The 18,006-nt window shown below is 55.0% G+C and overlaps 1 protein-coding gene and 1 long non-coding RNA gene across 4 annotated transcripts in view; one reads left to right on the top strand and one right to left on the bottom strand.

Annotated features, from left to right (window-relative positions):
* Positions 1-155: 155 nt before the first annotated feature.
* On the top strand, positions 156-6,695 carry LOC123479762 (uncharacterized). Of its 2 annotated transcripts, none has more exons than XR_008425140.1 (3): positions 156-393; positions 647-717; positions 6,290-6,695. It is a non-coding gene; the product is annotated as an uncharacterized lncRNA (long non-coding RNA). The 2 variants fall into 2 exon arrangements; XR_006655499.3 differs by lacking the exon at positions 6,290-6,695 and adding an exon at positions 1,450-1,886.
* NOTCH3 (notch receptor 3) overlaps positions 3,615-18,006 on the bottom strand; it is a 31,271-nt gene continuing 16,879 nt past the window's right edge. For both annotated transcript variants that reach the window (XM_053911304.1, XM_024560699.3), the window contains 10 exons: positions 17,265-17,830; positions 15,662-15,994; positions 13,530-13,684; positions 13,218-13,440; positions 12,377-12,461; positions 11,463-11,625; positions 10,188-10,492; positions 9,775-9,922; positions 6,712-6,809; positions 3,615-5,680 (listed from right to left, as the gene is read on the bottom strand). In XM_053911304.1, the coding sequence (XP_053767279.1) occupies positions 4,628-5,680; positions 6,712-6,809; positions 9,775-9,922; positions 10,188-10,492; positions 11,463-11,625; positions 12,377-12,461; positions 13,218-13,440; positions 13,530-13,684; positions 15,662-15,994; positions 17,265-17,830 (3,129 nt within the window). In that variant the 3' untranslated portion in view covers positions 3,615-4,627. The remainder of the gene's footprint in view (positions 5,681-6,711; positions 6,810-9,774; positions 9,923-10,187; positions 10,493-11,462; positions 11,626-12,376; positions 12,462-13,217; positions 13,441-13,529; positions 13,685-15,661; positions 15,995-17,264; positions 17,831-18,006) is intronic.

The following is an 18,006-nucleotide window of genomic DNA, read 5'->3' on the forward strand; positions in this document are numbered from 1 at the left end:
GGTGGTGAGAGACGGCCAATTATGGACAGACCGTGCAGGTGGAGCCCCGTGGGTTTTCTGGCAGGCTAAGATGTGGGCGTGAGAGAAAGAGCGGGTGTGGGAGCTGGAGTGCTGATGGGGAGAGAGGGGTGTGACCCATCCAGCCAGGAGTCAGAGGGAACTAACTCTCATCTCAGGGAATGCCAGGGGCAGACACACACCCAGTGTGGTGGCCATACAGACAGCCAGTCCCCAGACCACCCTCACCACAGAGGTGGCACCTGGGCCAGCCCCTTGCAGCCACCCCGGAGAGAAGGAAGAAGAAGGACTTCCCATATGGGGCTGACATTTAACCCCACAACATCTGGGAAGTTATGACTTTGAGTTTGCTTCAAGGTGTCCAAATTGTGACAGGTGAGCGTACCTGGACAAAAGGAAGTCAGGTTACAGGACTAGAAAGTTTCTTATTTTCATACCTGGAACCTATGAAAATTGTACCTACAGAGAGATCCCCAGGCTAGCTGCTTGCTTGGTGGGAGAGTAAGAGGGAGCCAGTGGGTGCTGAGCTCAGGGGCAGGCCAGTGCCACTCGCACAGTGAGGGTGAGGGACAAGGAACGCATGGGCTTAGGGTCTGAAGTATTTTCTTTTCCTCTTTCTTCTCATCAGAAAGCACCCTTCCCTCGAAAGCAGGAGCGACTTCCCAGCACCTTTGAGCCCTTGCCGCTAAATGACTCTATGTGAGTATGTGTGCGTACACGCCTATGAAGCTCCAGGGTACGCTCCCGGGTACATGCGTGCATGTGTGTGCCTGCTGCCTGCAGGGCACGTGTGTGTGCACTTGGTACCCGGTGTGCTCAGACCACACACGAGCTGGGGGTGAGCTGGGGTGGTTTCCCCAGCCCAGCAAAGACCCCGATACACACTCACCGTGGCCAAGTTTGTTGCCTACCTGCATCGCTCACTGCTCGCCACCTGAGAGGGGAGGGGCTGAGGACCTAGGTCCTTTTATACAGGGGGTCCCTAGAGCTGCTGTCCCAGGGGCTCCCCAGCCACTAACAAGCCCCCCAGGGCTCAGGCTGGTGACACCCTGCGGGTTTTTTCCTTCCTGGAAACTGGAGACCCCAGGGTCTGCTTCCCCAGCCCCCAAGCTCTCACGGCAAAAAATAGGAAAAGGCTAATTATGATTTCTTTTTGTGAGTGGCTGCCACAAATGCACTCCTCACTCCATCAGTGCTCCCCAGGGCCCGTCAGTGGCCGCCACATGCTGGGCAAGGCTGCTACCCCAAGGAAAATGCACCCCACCCTGCCCTCAGGGGGGAAGGAAGAAGTAGATCACTTGATGTTGTTATACAAATGTTGCCCCCAGAGTGACCGCAACCCCTCCGTCCCTCTCCCTCCTGTCCCCGGAATTCCTTAGTTGCTAACTACGTCTTCTCTACTCCTCCTCCTCAATTTCCCCATCCCCTCAGTGCACCCTAACTCAAACTGCAACATTCTCCCCTGTTGCAAAATCTCACAGTATCGCCTTCATCTACTCTGTCCTCTGCACTGGCCACCGGAACGGGAGCTCTGGTTGTGTGCCCTCTCTACTCCGGAACCTTCCACGACTCCCTGCTGCCCTCGGAATGAAGTTTAAAATTCCCCATCTTCACATGTATGACTCTTGTGATCTGGCCCCTGGTAACTTCTCCAGTTCCAAATCCGGCCACTGTTCCCTGTAAACCGACACACCGCCATGTGTGAAATTAACAACCAAGGAAGGGAGGCATCACCACAGCCATTCCAATTGCTGGCCCTTCTTGCAAGATTTCCATGCTGTGTCACACCGTTTTGCCCTTCCCCTCCTCTGAGCCTGCTGGCAAACCCCTTGTCCCCCTGAAAGACACATCTCCAGCATAAGGAAGATCTACACACATCTTTATCGGCTCATGCACTGATGGACATTAGGTTGTTTGCATATTTGGGCTAATATGCATCGTGCTACAGTGAGCACAGGAGTTCCAGCTGAGAGATTTAACCTCATGAATGGACATGAGTAGAGTCTCATGATTTTGCAAACTCCCACTGTATACCAATGCCTGCCATATCTTGAGTTCTTCCAGAAGCAGACCCTGAGGCAAGGATGTGAGTTGAAGTAGGTTTATTTTGGAAGTGATCCCAGAAAATGCAAGCCAGGGAGTGATGAGAAAAGATGGGAAAAGAAGCTAATAGGGCCTGTGTCACCAGGCAACGGCCCCTGTGGCAGCTGGGGTTGGTTCCATTGGAGCCCTCTGGGAAGCAGTGTGGGATATTTATTAGTTGCTTTTGTGAACCCAATTGCCCCTCAGGTTCCCCCATCCCCAGCTCCAGGGCACAGACTGATTGCTTTAAGAAATCAGTGCTTCCCAGACCCCACTGCCAGGGTGACCGCATAGAGCAGCGGTGCTGCAAAGCAATGCCCACCACCACCACCTCGGGAGAGTCGGCAATGCCTGGAGACACTTTGGAGGAGCATCTCCTCCACAGTGCGTGGGGACCAGGGATGCCATTAAACATCCTACAATGCACAGGCGAACCCCCTCTAGCAAGGGATGATTGGCCCCAAACGTCAGTAGTGCCAACGTTGCGAAACCCTCATAAGAGGATGGCGCACAATCCAGTTGGAGCCAATACAAAATCAACCCCAAGATTAGAAGCTCCTTAGTTCCCTGTCAAGTGCAATGTGCACCGACTTTGCTAACGGGCGGAAGGCTAGAGCTGTGCGGGTGGGAAGAGAAGTTGGGCTGGGTACCACCTGGAGCCAGAGGGAAAAGTCTGTAGCGATGAAGAGAAAGCCCACCCTCATTTGAGTCACTACATCAAATCTCTCCTGAAACTGGTCCTTTGCAGTTACATGAGCTAATGAATTTTATTTTTTATCTAAACCAGCTGGGTTGATTTCTGGGTCACATGCAACCAAAGGCACTCCGAGTGACAGGGGAAGCAGTGAACATTATCCCATTCTCTTTTCCCGAAGGATACCAGTGTGAACACAACCTCACCTTGGAACACAATTAGGTGCAAGACATAGAAACCCACCCAAGTCTATGTAAAGGAGTACTTATTATGTGGGTGCAGTATCGTCTCCAGCCCCCAAGGAAGCATGAGGTAGAGGTGACTTTCATGCAAAACCAGCCTCAGGCACTTAGAAGGCAACAAACAACTGTGCTGTCAAGGGGACGGCTGCTCCATGAACTGGAATGGAGACTTCCGCAACTGGGATACCCCTTCCAACTCCAGAACCATGTGGCACTCATCTGATTCTCCCTGCGTATTAGCTCCATTCCCCTGCTCTTTGCAGAAGTACCCACCACTCCAAACTGGCCACCCATATTTCTGAATTTGCCTGCCGGGGGCCTTAAAAGCTCCACCAACGGAGGGCTTTCCCAACATTTCCAGTAAACGTTTTCAAGTGATTCTGATTGGCTCATCCAAAGTCAGGTAACCACCCAGATCCAATCAGTGGAGTCATCTGACAAAAGAGGAAGAAGCACAAGTGGGCAGGCAAGCCGAATCAGTTTAACCAGACACGGGAGCTCAGGTTAGCTTTGCAGAGACAGAAGCCCCACCACAACCACTCCCCACCCCTATCTAGGCACAGGTCAATGACACTGAGTGTTAACTATTCCTTTATTAGGCGGTAACAGGAGTGGGGGCTGTACAATGCAAGGCCTGGGAATTTAGCTACACTGGGATTGTGATCAGAAGCCATATTACAAAAATAGCCTAAAAATACTTCTATTCTGCCGTGGGGCTGGCCCAGGGGAGTACCAGGCAGCTCCTTCCCGTCCTGCAGTCTCCTGTGTACAGGGAGACCAAGTGAAATGCACACATCTCCCTGGTCCTTGTGTTCCCACCCCCTGCCCCCCAGTTCCTAAAGGGAGATGGCCCAGGCTCTAGGGTATGGGGTTATCTGGGGCTGGACTCTCTGAGGCAGAAGGGCCCTTCCCCCAGCAAAGCTATAGAACAAGTTCCATCTGGAATGCAGTGAAGTGAGGGAGGTGGGGTAGGGAGGAGGCTCTGGTATCTCACCAACCCCTGGCCCCAGAGGGTGCGCCCAAGGGTGCCTACTTGGTACACACAGGGTCATGTACTTGGTACACAGGATCCTAGTCATGCCTGTGTACTCGGTACACAGAATCCAGCTTGGCCAAACGGGCCCACAGACTCAGCCCCACGGGGGCACTGGGGGGAAGTTTGCAGGGGGCAGGGAATGTCTCCATATATATATTTTGTAAAAAATAATAATAATAAGTTTGTTTAAATGAATTTGTTTCTATACAAAATGTAAAAAAAAATAATCCACTCATGTCAGAGTGTAAGCAGTGAGATAGGTCAGAGGAAGCAAGGGAGAAAGAAGGGAGAACTGGGGAGCAGCAAGGGGGGCTGGAGGACGCATCACAAGACCCAGGGGTGGGGGTCAGCCTGAACCCCTTATAAATAAAGGAAGACTGAAGCCCTAGGCTGTGACCTGTCTCAGTCACACTGCAGGGGTAGCGGTTGCAGGAGGGTTGGTGGAGAGAGAAGAGAATGAAAAGAATTAAAAGAGAGGGGAGGGAAGGAGAGAGACAAGTGAATCAGGACGGGGTGTCTCTTCAGTCCCCCAAAATCCAATAACTGAGGAGTATCTCAAGCCAACACCTGCCTCTTGGGGGTGACTTCGGGCTGGGGCCCCAGCTGGGTCTGGGCCGGAACTAGGGGGCCGGGGACAGCCAGGGAGAGCGGCTGGGCAGGCAGCGTCCCAGCAGCTGTGGCCGAGGCCCCAGCGGCAGTGGCCGGACTGGGTGTGGAGTCGGACCAGTCTGAGAGTGAGGGGGGCGAGGGACTGGCCCAGTGCTCAGGGGACTCGGGGGATGGGGTCAGGTAGGGATGCTCACTGGGGACCCGGAGGAAGCGAGCCTTGGGGGGGCTACCATGGGCCCCAGGTACTGGATACTCCTCACTGTGTCCCGGGGCTGCCAGATATGGTGAGGGCCGCTCCTGGGGAGATACAGGGGTCCCGGCGTTCAGCAGCTGGGGTCCTGGTGCCAGTGGCAACAGGAACGAGGGACCTGGTGGGGCAGGTGGGGGCAGCCGGGCCCAGTCGAGGGGAACAGCCACAGGGTTCAGCAAGCCCAGGCTGAGCACGCAGCCCCCAGGGGGCTGGCGCCCGAGACCTGCCCGGCTGGCCCCACCCAACTGTGCCAGGGACACAGCCGTGGTAGCGGCACCCACATAGGGCCCCTCAAGGGGGAAGCCTCCGGGAGATGCAGGGGGCCCACCAAAGGGCCGTGGGGAGTCCAGAGAGTCCACAGGCGACAGCGTGACTGAGCTCTCAGCCAGGGGGCCTGGACAGGCCAGTGTCAGCTTCTTGCCCCGACCCCGGGTGCCCTGTGGTCCCAGCCCTGCTTTCCCTGGCGGTCTCCGGCTCTTCTTGCCCCCCGACTGTGCCACCTTGAGGCCAGGGAGGAAGGCCCCCGGTGGGCAGAGCAAGGTCCCCAGGCCGTGGGGACCCGGGGGGCTACGAGGCCCACTGGGCTGGTCCAGCAATCGCACGATGTCCTGGTGCAGCCTCTCCTGCGCCACATCACGTGGCAGCCTGTCCAGGTGGTCGGTGATCTCCCGGTTGGCAAAGTGATCCAGCAGGAGCTTGGCGGCCTCATAGCTGCCCTCCCGGGCAGCCAGGAACAGTGGCGTCTCCTCCTGGGGGGAGCCCAGAACCCACAACATGTCAGAGTCACAAGGGCCAGGGCGAACTCCTGGCCAACACCACCAAGACCTCCATCCCGCAACGGAGCCTAAGAACTAAGAGTTTATACTCTCCAGCCTGACAGACCTGGGTTCAACTCCCAGCTCTGACGGGGGAGTCGGGCAAGTTCTTTTATGTGAACCACATTCATGGACCTACTAAGCGCCAGGCCCAGGAGCCAGGAATAGGGTGAGGCGCGTGGGGCACTCGTCTTAGACACAAAATTCAAGGGGGCATCAAAAACCTCAGTCATCAAACTAAATATTGCAACGCAATGTTTTTAAAAATAATTTAAATTGATGCCAAAAATCCTTAATAAAAAGGCAGAAATTTTAAATAAAGACAGAATCCATCCCTGTCTTCCTTGAAGCCCCACTCTTCCCATCTGTGAAGTGTGTGCTGGGATGTCCGACCCATGGCCCAAGGCCGCATGCGGCCCGGGATGGCTATGAATGTGGCCCCACACAAAATCGTAAATTTACTGAAAACATGATGAGATTTTTTTGTGATTATGTGTCACAATGTACTTAATGTGTGGCCCAAGACAACTCTTCTTCTTCCAGTGTGACGCAGAGACGCCAAAAGGCTGGACGCTCCAGGTGCTACCACCACCTTGCAAAGCTCTTTAAACAACAATCATAACAGTAACCTTTACTGAGGATGCACTCAGCATGCTACCTCACTGAATCCTCGGAAGAGACCGAGATAGGCACTGTGCTTCTCTAAGTCACAGGTGAGAACACCAAGGTTCAGAGGAGTTAAGTAGCTTTCTCAAGGTCACCTAGCAGCTGCCACACACTTTCCGCTCTGATCTACAGTTGGAACCTCTTGGGCCCAAACCCCACCCCTGAAGGCTGGCTGCAGGCAGAGTGAATGCTCTCACTACCCTGCCGCACCCCACTCTCTGCGACCCGGTAGGGGGAAGTGTGTGCCAGGGCAGACCCCCCACCCCCCCACCCCCAGTGGGCCACCGGCTGGGGCTCACCTTGCTATCCTGCATGTCCTTGTTGGCTCCATTTTTGAGCAGGGCCAAGGTGGCCTCCACATTGTTGACAGCTGCAGCCCAGTGCAAGGCTGACTTCCCTGGAGGGAGTGGGGAGAGGTCAGAGTCAGAATCGGACTCAAGTCCTGGCCCTCCGAGGCAGAGAAGCAGGAAATGCCCAGAATACGGCCCGGGGGGAGGAGCCGACCTGCCGGGAGTGTGGAGCGCTGTGTTTGGTCTGGGGGGGGGGGGGGGGCGGGATGACACTCTGTCTGAGAGAGACGCCGCGCACATGTTTGCACACCTGTACGTGGAACTCTCCCTACACGGAGGGAAGTGCACAGCCCTCACGCGTCTGGACCTGAGGCGCGCTGTCCAATGCAGCCGCCAATTGCATGTGCCTCTTTAGATTTAAATTAATTAAAATTAAGTAAACTAGGCGCCAAGGCCATTCAAAGGGGAAAGAATGGCTTTCTCAACGAGTGGTGCTGGGACAACTAGATCTCCACATGCAGAAGAATGAAGTGGGACCCCCTTCCCCACGTCACATACAAAAAATTGCTCAAAATGAAATCAAAGACCTAAATGTAAGAGCTGGAACTATAAGAACACATCTAGAAGAAAACATAGGAGTAAAATCTTTAGGATCTTGAGTTAGACACAGATTCTTAGATTGGACACCAAAAGCACAAACAACACAACAACAAAAATAGATCCAACTGGGAGCAACAATAAAAATTTTTTTAAATACATAAACTGGACATCATCAAAAGTAAAACTTTTGTGCTTCTAACAACAACCTCAAGAAAATGAAAAGAACACTTACAAATTGAGAGAAATATTTATCATCAGCCATCAGGAAAATAAAAATCAAAACCACAGTGAGATCCCAATTCACACCCACTATAAACAAAAAGGTCAATAATAAAAAGTGTTGGCAAGGACGCGGAGACACTGGAGCACTCACACAGCTGGTGGCAGTGAGAAATGGGGCTGCCGCTGTGGAAAAGTCTGGCAGATCCTCAAAAGTTAAACATAGCTATCACGTGACCCACCAATTCCATTCCTGGCTACCTACCTAAGAAAAATGAAAAGATATGTCCACACAAAAACTTATACACGAGCCCTGACTGGTGTGGCTCAGTGGATTGGGCATCATCCTGCAAACTGAAAGGTCACCAGTTTGATTCCCCATCAGGGCACAGGCCTGGGTTGTGGGCCAGGTCCCTGGTTGGGGGTGTGTAAGAAGCAACCAATCGATGTTCCTCTAGCACATCCATGTTTCTCTCCCTCTCGTTCTCCCTCCCTTCCCCTCTCTCTAAAAGTAAATAAATAAAATCGTTTAAGAAAAACCAAAAACTTGTACACAAATGTTCATCGCAGCATTATTCAAAATAGCCAAAAAGTAGAAACAACCAATGTGCCCCAATGGATGAATGGATAAAAAATGTGGTGTGTTCATACAAGAAAATATTATTTGGTCACAAAAAAGTAATACTGCCCTGGCTGGTGTGGCTCAGTGGATTGAGCACCAGCCTGTGAACCATGTTGGATTCCCAGTCGGGGCACATGCCTGGGTTGCAGGCCAGGTCCCCAGTTGGGGAAGTGTGAGAGGCAACCAATCGATGTTTCTCTTCCTCTCTTTCTCCCTCCCTTGCCCTCTCTCTAAATATAAATAAATAAAATCTTCAAAAAAATAAGTAATACTGATACATGCTACAGCATTCGTGAACCTTGAAACATTATGCTAAGTGAAAGCAGCCAGTCAAGAAGACCACATATTGTACAACTCCATTCGTATGAAATATCCAGAACAGGCAAATCCCCAGAGACAGGAAGTGCAGGAGTGGTTGCTGAGAGCAGGGAAGATGAGGAAATGGGGGTGGGCGATGGCTAAGAGGTGAGGTTTCTTTTTCAGGTGGTAGAAATGGTCTAAAATGTATTGTGATGACGTTTGCACAACTATGTGACGACATTAGATGCCGCTGGATTCTTTACTTTGGGTGAATTGTATGGTATGTGGGTTATATCTCAGTAAAGATTTTTTAAAGCAGGCAAAACAAAGGCTAAACACTAAATGAAATAAAACATTTAGTTCTCTTCACCCCAACATTGCAAATGCTCAGTAGGCACCACGCGTTGCCAGTGGTCACCATACTGGACAGCACACACGGAGAGCCTTCCCACCCTCACAGCAGTTTCTGTTGGACAGCGCCCCTCTAGAGCCGTATGTCTCAACCAGGGGTGACCTTCCCCCCAGGGGCATTTGGCAATGTCAGGAGACGTTTCGGTTGTCACAACTGGAAGGTGGGGTGCTACTGGCATCTAATAGTTCAAGGCCAGAGGTGTTGCTTAACGCCCTGCAATGCGCAGGATGGCCCCCAACACCAAAAATGATCCGACCCCAAATGTCAATGGTAGGTTGACAATACCTGCTGCAAAGGATGTTCGTGAGCATCTAGTGTGTCTACATCTACGTGAGGACCACTGGACATGAGGGCAGGTTGTGAATCTGCACAACTCCGCGCAGGCAAGCCACCTCCGGAAAGGGAGAGGCTACCGCATATAATTTGGCTGGTTTACAAATTTATTACATGAGCTTCCCAGCAGATGTCAGTAGTAAATACTTCTAACAAAGTAGATGGGAAGGGCGCTTTTTTCTAATCACTGATGTGTCAGATGAACTAGTGGATTCCATTAAAAAATGCACGTGCCCTGGCTGGTGTGGCTCAGTGGATTGAGCGCCAGCCTGCGAACCACGGAGTCACCGGTTCAATTCCCAGTCAGGGCACATGCCGGGATTGTAGGCCAGGTCCCCAGCAGGGGGTGCTCAAGAGGCAACACACTGATGTTTCTCTCCCTCTCTTTCTCCCTCCCTTCTCCTCTCTCTAAAAATAAATAATAAAATCTTTTTAAAAAATGCATGAGTGTGTAAGTGCACATTGCAGGCCTGGCATGTATACAGGAACTTCAGTGTTTGGGTCACAATGTGGGTAAGAGTTCACACCAACAGCACAGTCAGGGACCACATAACACCCTCTCAGCCCCCATCCCCCACCAGCCTACCAAGCTCATCCACAGCGTTGACATCAGCGTGGCTGGCAATGAGCTCTTCCACCATGCCCTCCACTGCCAGGCGGGCCGCCAGGATCAATGCCGTCGAGCCATCTGCCATGCGGGCATCCAGGTCTGTGGAGCGGTTCCGGATAAGAATCTAGGGAAGATGGGGTGCAGCAGGGAGAGTCATGGCAGGAACAAGGGTACCAGGAGCACCTCTAAGCCCTCTGAGGCCCCCAATCCCCACATGCTCTGGAATCAATGAGATTCAGGGAGCAGCTATCAACCAGAAACTGTATTCCCACATGTCCCCATTTTACAAGTGAAAAAAATGAACTCTGAAAGGCAGGACTGGGGCTCGAACCCAAATCAGTCTGATGCCTGTCCCAGCTCTGCTGTCCCAAGCGGCAGGCCCCTCTCACCTGGAAGACGCCCTGGGCATCAGCAGTGACAGCTGTGTGCAGCGGGGTGCGGCCCGAGTGGTCCTGGGCATTGGTGTCTGCCCCGGCATCCAGCAGTCGCTTGGCTGCGTCAGCGCGGGCGTAACGGGCTGCCAGATGCAGGGCCGTCTCGCCCGTGCGGTCAGTCCGTGCCCCGAGCTGGGCCCCCTGGCAAATCAGGTCTGAGATGATGCTGGCAGATGTGTCTTCTGCCTCATCCTCCTCAGCCGGCATCGGCTCCAGGGCCCCGCCACAGAAGGAGGCCAGCATTAGCGGGGTGAAGCCATCTGCAGGAAACAGGAGCATGTCACAGGCAGGTGGATGCGGGGGCCTTTCCAGGAACCCTACTGAGGGCACCATATTGGGAGGCAATGAGACACCTGGAAGCACATCTGCAGCCTCGTGCATACACACACGTCCGTGTCAGGTGCCCCAGAAGCCAACCCAGGATGCGGATTCACGAGCATGTGATTTGGCCCAGAAGGGTTCCTAGGCAGAACGGGATAAAGGACAAGGGAGGGAGGAAGACAAACAAACATGCACCTCAGACAGATTTCCAGGGGCTACTTCAGCCTGGTCCCAAAGAGGGGGTCTGGAGGTTGAGTTGTACCTAGAATTATAGTCCAGATCGAGGTAAAGGAGTTGTGCCTTTCAAATGCCCACCCCATGGGTTATGGGCCCCAAGGGACGTAAAGCCCCTGACGGGCTTCACAAGATACAGGCCTTTTGGGCAAACAGCACGAGGGGAAGAATATCCCAACCATGACAAAGATGAACCCAGCAGGATCCAGACTGCATGGTCTGCTGCACTCTGTGAGCATGTGGCCTGGTTCCCCAAGCCCCGTCCTCTCGCTCCAGGGCAGAGCCAAGTCCCTCCCTCAGGGACAGGCATATGGCCCAGGCTTGGTCAATCTGCATATCCCAGGCCCCAGGCCACACAGAGTGGTTCAGGTGGGAAACAGTTTTATAAGGCTGGTCCTGCCTTTAGCCACGGTATCCCCAGGAGAAAGCCTGCCTGGACTGGAGCCAAGGGATGGTGAGTCCTGGATCCAATGTACCTGATGCTTCCAGTTACAAGAGCCAGTAAATCCTTTGTTTTACTTAAACTAGTTTGAGTCAAGCTATTATCATTTACAACCAAGAGTCCTGATTAACACACAGCCCCACAGACGAACACCCAGACACACCTAGCTCTCCCCAGAACACAGACCCAGACGCAAAGTCTCACAGGTCCGAGGCAGGGGTTCTGTCACTGACCTGGGCCACGTACGTTCACATCCATGCCATCAGCATCCACATCGCCCTGCGGTGGTGTCAAGGCCATAGATGGTGCCCCACGGATGTCGGCGGCAACTAGGTGATGTTGAGTCCACTGGCGGCAATCCACAGCATCCTCAGCCCCAACGCCGGGCTCCTCTACCTGGAGACACATGGGCCAGGTTCTCACAAGGAGGTGGGAGAGACAGAGGGATGGTCTGGGTTTCTCTCATGGAGATGCACACACAGCCCCCAAAAACCTGACTGTTTTCTAGGTAAGGAAAGAGGACATCAACATGCCGGAGCTCAGAGAACTCAGAAGAAAAACTGAAACTTTAATCCAAGTTGGAAGGGAGGAGAGGCTGGGAACCCAAGGTGGGCGATCGAGGAAGAGACAGCACAGCGACCGTCAGCACACACCGGCCCACACACAGGACACAAACACACCGAGAACGAGACCACAAGAACAACCCTGCTGACTACAGCAGCAAGGACAACGAAACATTTAGAATTAAATTTCACAGAAGTGCAAGACTTGCTCTCTGAAAATTAAAAATCCCTGGTAAAAGACCTGTGGGGGCAAGAGCGTCCTTCAAGGAAATCGGGGACATGCACGTGATCATGAGGTGCAGGGACCAGAGAGTCACACGCAAACGCAGCAATGCACCTTCGTGAGCACAGCGACGGAGCCCCCAGCAGGAGCTCGGGGAATTCCAGACTCACAGTCCGAAAAACATGAGTGATGTGATCGAAACAGGACCGAATATTCTTAACCAGCCTGCCAGGGCATCAAACACAGAGCCTGCTCAAGCCAGACCTGAGCTCAAGGATCCAGGTGACAACCTCTGAGCTGCCCCACTGACCACCGGGGCCCCACCCAAGGCCCTGAAAGCAGAGGTAAGAGGGGGCACAACCTTCAATCGCTTGGCCTCTGGGCACTCTGTGTCCATCCAGTCTGTGGCCACCTCCCCCATCAGACTCTCGCCCTTGGCCATGTTCCTGTGGGGACAATGGATGGGGTCTGGAGTTGAGATAGGTCAGTAGGCGCAGGGGGCAGGGCCGATATACAAGGTCCAGTGACGGGGTGCAGGATGGGGTCAAGGTCACAGGGGGTACACTCAGGGATTATAATGAGTGACGGCCAGGGTGTGAAGGTGGAACTGTGGAAGGAAACATGAGTGGGGTCAGGGGTCAGAGCAATGAGCTATATGGGACAGGTGAGGGTGGCATCAGGGGTCATGGAGGATGGAGTTAGCCTCTGACACGTAAGAGATGTAGCCAGGATGAAGAGGTTGTGGAGAGGGCTCAGGGGAACAGGGGATCGCAGGGGAGGGGTAAATTCAGGGGGGGGTTAGATCAGGGTGGGCTTGGGGGTCTTGAGACACAGGTCAGCGAGTTGGAGGTGAGGGCTAGGGTCAAGGCCAGGATTAAGGGTCATGGGGAATGGACATTGAGCTGGGATGAAAAGGGGATCAGAGAGGAAGTCAAGGGTCAGGGTAGATTAGAGCCAGAGGTGATTCTAGCAGTCAGAGAGAGGCTGCGGTACAGACAGGGGTCACGGAATCAGCAGTCACAGGGGAATGAATGCCGAGTAGCAGGGTGAAATCTGAGAGGCCACAGTCAGGGTGGGGCCCAGGTGGGGTCAGGATAGGGTTTGAATTAGGGGAACTGGGACACAGGGGTCCAGGCTGGAGACTGAAGTTAGGGCTCATAAGGTCCCTGAAGTCAGGGACAGGGAGGGGGCAGGGTCCTCACTTCATGCCCAGCGCATCTTGGCCCACAGGCTCCCGCCGGCCCTTGTGGCCAGCAGCCACGTCCTTGTGCAGTGCAAAGCCCTCAGGGAACCAGAGAGTGCTGTGCTCACGCTTGCGCCGGGCCACCATGACGACCAGGACGAGGACGACCAGCACAAAGACGGCACTGGCAGCCAGCAGCGGCAACAGCGGCACACTGGGCTCTTGAGGCTCCAGCGGCTCCCCTGCAGGCAGGAAATGAAGGAGTTCAGCAACGGCCAGCCCCACCATGGGAGCCACAGCGCCACCCCGGGCCCTCGGCAGCCGGGCTCACCCCGCGCGGCCCACAGTGGGTATGGGAAGTCCAGGCGCTCCACCGCCGACAGCGCGCCCAGGTAGTCAGCCGCGCTCTGGGCGTCAGGGAAGCAGTGGTCATTGTCCAGCAACTGCAGGCACAGCCGGTTGTCAATCTCCAGCATCACCACCGAACTGTGGGGACACAGGGGAGGGACAGGCTGGCTCAACCCGGCACCTACTACCAGCCTGGTACCAAGCCCGTCCCCCAACCCAGCACCAGGCTCCAAAGAGCTGTGCCCACTCACCATGAAACCATGACCCACCTGCCCCCGGCCGGCATCCAACCCCGCCACACCCCCAAAACCAGTCTTGCATCGGCTACCAGTGTCCCCCAGGCCATGACTCCCAAGCGCAGTTTTCACGTCAACATGCCCCAAGCTCCCTGACCAGGCTGCCGCTTCCGTCTCTGGACTGCTGTGAGCACTGGCCGCTAACAGCAGAAGCTCCCCTTCTCTGGGTAGCCGGCCTCAGCAAGGCGGCCACCCTCTCCCTCGGGAGGTGGTGCCCTCATGGAAGCTGTCAGCTAGTGACTGGCCGATGTGGAGTATAAAAAAGCCGGCCCCTGCCTCAAGGCAAGACTGACCCTGAGGTGTTACTCACGCCCCAGAGCAGGCGGAGGCTGGACACTGGCTGCCTGCTGCCTGTTTCCTCTACCTCATACTGCTTCCCGCAGCCCTCTCTCCCTGAAGTGCCCCTTCCACAGGGCACATACATCTGAATCCCTGTCTCAGGCTCCGCTTCCAGGAACCCAAACCCTCCAAATCCCTCTTTCCTTAGGATCCCAATAACCCCACGCCCCGACCTCTTCCTATTTCTCTAGCTGCCCCTTCTCCTCTTGTAACCACAGAACCAGCTCAAACGGGCCCTGTCCTGTTTCTAACAAGACCCCGGGACCAAAGATTAAACTTTGGATACACCGCTCAGCGTAACCCTTGTGAACCTCAGGGGCTCCTCCAACAGAAACAAAGGACGGGACCCTGACCTGAACCTGTCCTCCCGCACTCTTTCAGAGGCGAAGGGTCTGCTGTCCAGGAAGATCTGGTGCTGAAACCCCTTAAATCCTGCCCCCACCCTGGACCTGGGAAACAGACTGGAGCCTTGCCCCCTGTCTCCTTGCCAGCTGAATGCACACACAAAAGCTCTTTCTTTTCTCATGAGCCGGTGCCATGGTCCTGGCTCCTGTGCACGCCGTGCAGCGAGCCCTTGCTTGGTAACACTCTTTTCTGAGCTAACTTCCCTCAACCAATCCTTAGGTCTCAGTGTCTCCAGGTCATTCTTCTGTCCCCACTTCCCTCCCTACTTCTTGGAGTCCCTCCCATGACTTCAATGACTGTCAACACCCCTGTGTATTTATCGTCTCTGTCTTCAGCTCCTGGTTGCCTTCTGGCGTCCCCAGACCCCCCACATTCTGCAAGTCCCAAAGCAACTCTTTTTTTCACCCTGTGTCCTCAGTTTGATGAGATGCCCTCCAGCCACTTGGCTACCCCACCAGAGCCTGGCACATCAGCCACTCTCTTCCATCTCCCTTAGTCCCGCTGCGCCCAGCAGAGCCCAGGCCTGGTCTCTGAAACCCATCCTTCCTGTGTGTGTCAGGGCCCAGCCCCACCCCGCTCAGAGGCCACACCTCCCTCTGGCATTGTCTGGCCTGGTCCACTGGGCCACCAACAGAAGAGTTCTATATTTTTGATTTCTTAAAAAAAAAACAATACACATGTTCTTACCTATTCTGCTATACACCTGCCTCTCCAGAAGGAAGTAGGTCTATATCTGGGGCAATTCTGCTCCTTAAAGGAGCCTTGCCCACATCTGTCATATCTTGGGGGTAGGGAGCTACTCCTACCTGCCCCGGTGGAAGGCAGGTATCTAGTGGGTGGAAGGGTGCTGCTCAACATCCTACAGTGCACAGGACAGCCCCACGGCAAAGAATGATCCTGTCATTGACACAAATGCCAATGCTGTCAAGGTGGAGACGTGCTGGACTTATTATCAAGAAGGCTCCCCAAGATACTGAGGGCAGTGAAGCACACCAGACCTGATCCACGGTGCCCCTTCTGTCTCCCGCTCAGTATCTGCACAGCCCCCTCGGCTGTCTGGGGTGGAGTCACTCACCCGATCACTTCGGGGGCCAGGTCCGGCAGGACCCGGGTTTCAGAGCGAGGGCCTGGCCAGTGGTAAGGGAAGACCATGGCCTGGCCGTGCTCGTCCAGGCGGAAGCGCAGCGAGGTGCGCAGGATGGCACTGAGCCGCTGCAGGAAGTCGGCGCTGGAGTGCAACAGCTCCTCGGGCGGTAGCAGCACAGTGAGCACAAGCATGCCGCGAGCCAGCAGGGCCGGCACCTCGCCCGCACAGTCTAACCCGTCCCAGCCGCACTCCTCCGTGTTGCAGCCCTGGTCGCAGCGGCCGTCTGCAAAGTGATCCGCGCAGTACTTCTCATAGACTGGACTGGGGGCAGAGAGGAGGCACAGTCAGAGCACCGTCCTGCACACAGAGCACCCCAACTCCTGAGACAGAGAGGGATCGGACAGCAAGCACAGAGGGCCAGAATGTATCCCAATATGTCAGGCTTTCTGAAAATCCAGCCATTTGCTCAGTGACTACTAATAAATCGCTACTGATAACACCTCATAGGTGCTGGGCACTGCTCTAGGCACCCAGGATATGCCCAGGCACAAATCCTTGAACAGGTGGAGCTGGCATTTCAGTGGGCGGAGACAGATGTTACGGGAGATAAATAAGCAGAATGTAGAGCATTTCAATTACATGGCAGTAAAAGCTAACTATAAACACATGCAGCACACACACAGAACGCTGTACGGAATTAAATGCTAAGGAGAAAATTCAAGCAGAAAAAGCGCTGAGGGTGGCCAGGGAAGAGGCGCTGCTGTTTGAGCAAAGACTTGAAGGAGGTGGGGGAGGAACCATGTGTGTTCCTGAGAGAAGAGTATTCCAGGCAGAGGGAACAGGCAGTGCAAAGGCCTTGCGGTGGGACCAAGCTGGGGGTATTGGAGAATTGGCAGAGAGGCTGGAGAAGAGTGAGCGAGGTGGAGAGTGGTAGAGTGCAGAGGGATGAGCTCAGGGAGGTACAGGCAAGAGGAAGGCTCTAGGCAGACAGAGGGACACACAGTGGAGCAGAAGGGGCAGAGCACAGGATGGACGGATGGACTGCATGGGACAGACAGATGGGGGCATGAATAGACCTAGAGAGGAGCAGGACAGACAGACAGGCAGGGGCATGGACAACGGTATGGGCCAAGAGGGGACAAAAGGGGTACATGGAGAGACAGGACAGGCAAGGGGGACCTGGATGAGCAGGTGGGACACAAATATGGACAGATGGACAGATACATGGAGCACATGCACAGATAGTCTGGTATACAAACACAGATACACAGATGAGACCCAGGGATGGACAACATACAGTTCGGCGCACTTGAGGGGTGAAAGGAGTTCATGAATGGTCAGCAAGATGGACAAACAGGGCACAGGGAGGAAAAGGTAGAGTGCAGGGCAGACAGAAAAAGAGAGAGGCGGGGTACGTGGATGGACAGACAGAGGGGAATATAGAGACAGTCAGAGCACAAGGATGGATGGAGGGGCACACCGACAGGAATGGACAAACAGAAAAGGCATTCAGCTGGGAGGATAGGGCAAATGAATGAATGGCCCAACAGGCAGTCTAAGGATGGACTGACAGACAGATAGAGGGGCTCACTTGCAGGTGCGCTCACGGGCTCCAGACAGGCAGTCAAAGTTGTCATAGAGGCAGGCAGGGGAGCTGCAGGCAGGATCGCAGCGGCTGTTGTTGAAGAGGCGCCAGCACTGCAGCGCCTCGCACTGCCGCCAGGGGTCGCCCACGCTCAGCGAGCAGTCGCCGCCATCCCAGCCGCAACCGCGGCTGTTGCATTCGCGGTCGCAGCGCTTGTCCCCGCTCTTGGCCTCGCAGGCAGCACTCGGACACAGCGGCTCTTCGGGGGCGTCGGGCGCCGCCACTAGCACCTCGCAGCGGATCCCGGCCCAGCCTGGCGCGCACGCGCAGCGGAAGAAGGGCGCGGACGGTTCCGGGCTGCAAGAGCTCCCATGGAGGCAGGGAGAGACCACACAGCTGGTGTTGGTGGCCCCCGGCGGTGACTCCTGGAAGCCCCGGCAGGCGGGCCCCAAGCGCCCTGGGGGGCAGATGCAGCGCGGCCCACGTACCGTCTGCTGGCACGGGACGCCCACCGGGCACTGCAGCTCCCGGCAGGAGCGCGCTACCCGCTCGCAACGCGGGCCCCAGAATGGCTAGGTGTGAGGTGGAGTGAGAGAAAAAAAAGCATGGTGGCAGGGGGCGGGGGGGGGGGGGGGGGGAGGGGGAGGGAGAGAGAGAGAGGGGAGGTTGGGGATCAGGACTTGGAAACACTTGAGCCTCCACTCTCCCCGGGTCCTACCAAACCTCTCTCCCTTGCACTGAAATCCCC

This window comes from Desmodus rotundus, chromosome 9, assembly GCF_022682495.2.
Source record: "Desmodus rotundus isolate HL8 chromosome 9, HLdesRot8A.1, whole genome shotgun sequence".
Classification (NCBI taxonomy): Eukaryota; Metazoa; Chordata; class Mammalia; order Chiroptera; family Phyllostomidae; genus Desmodus; species Desmodus rotundus.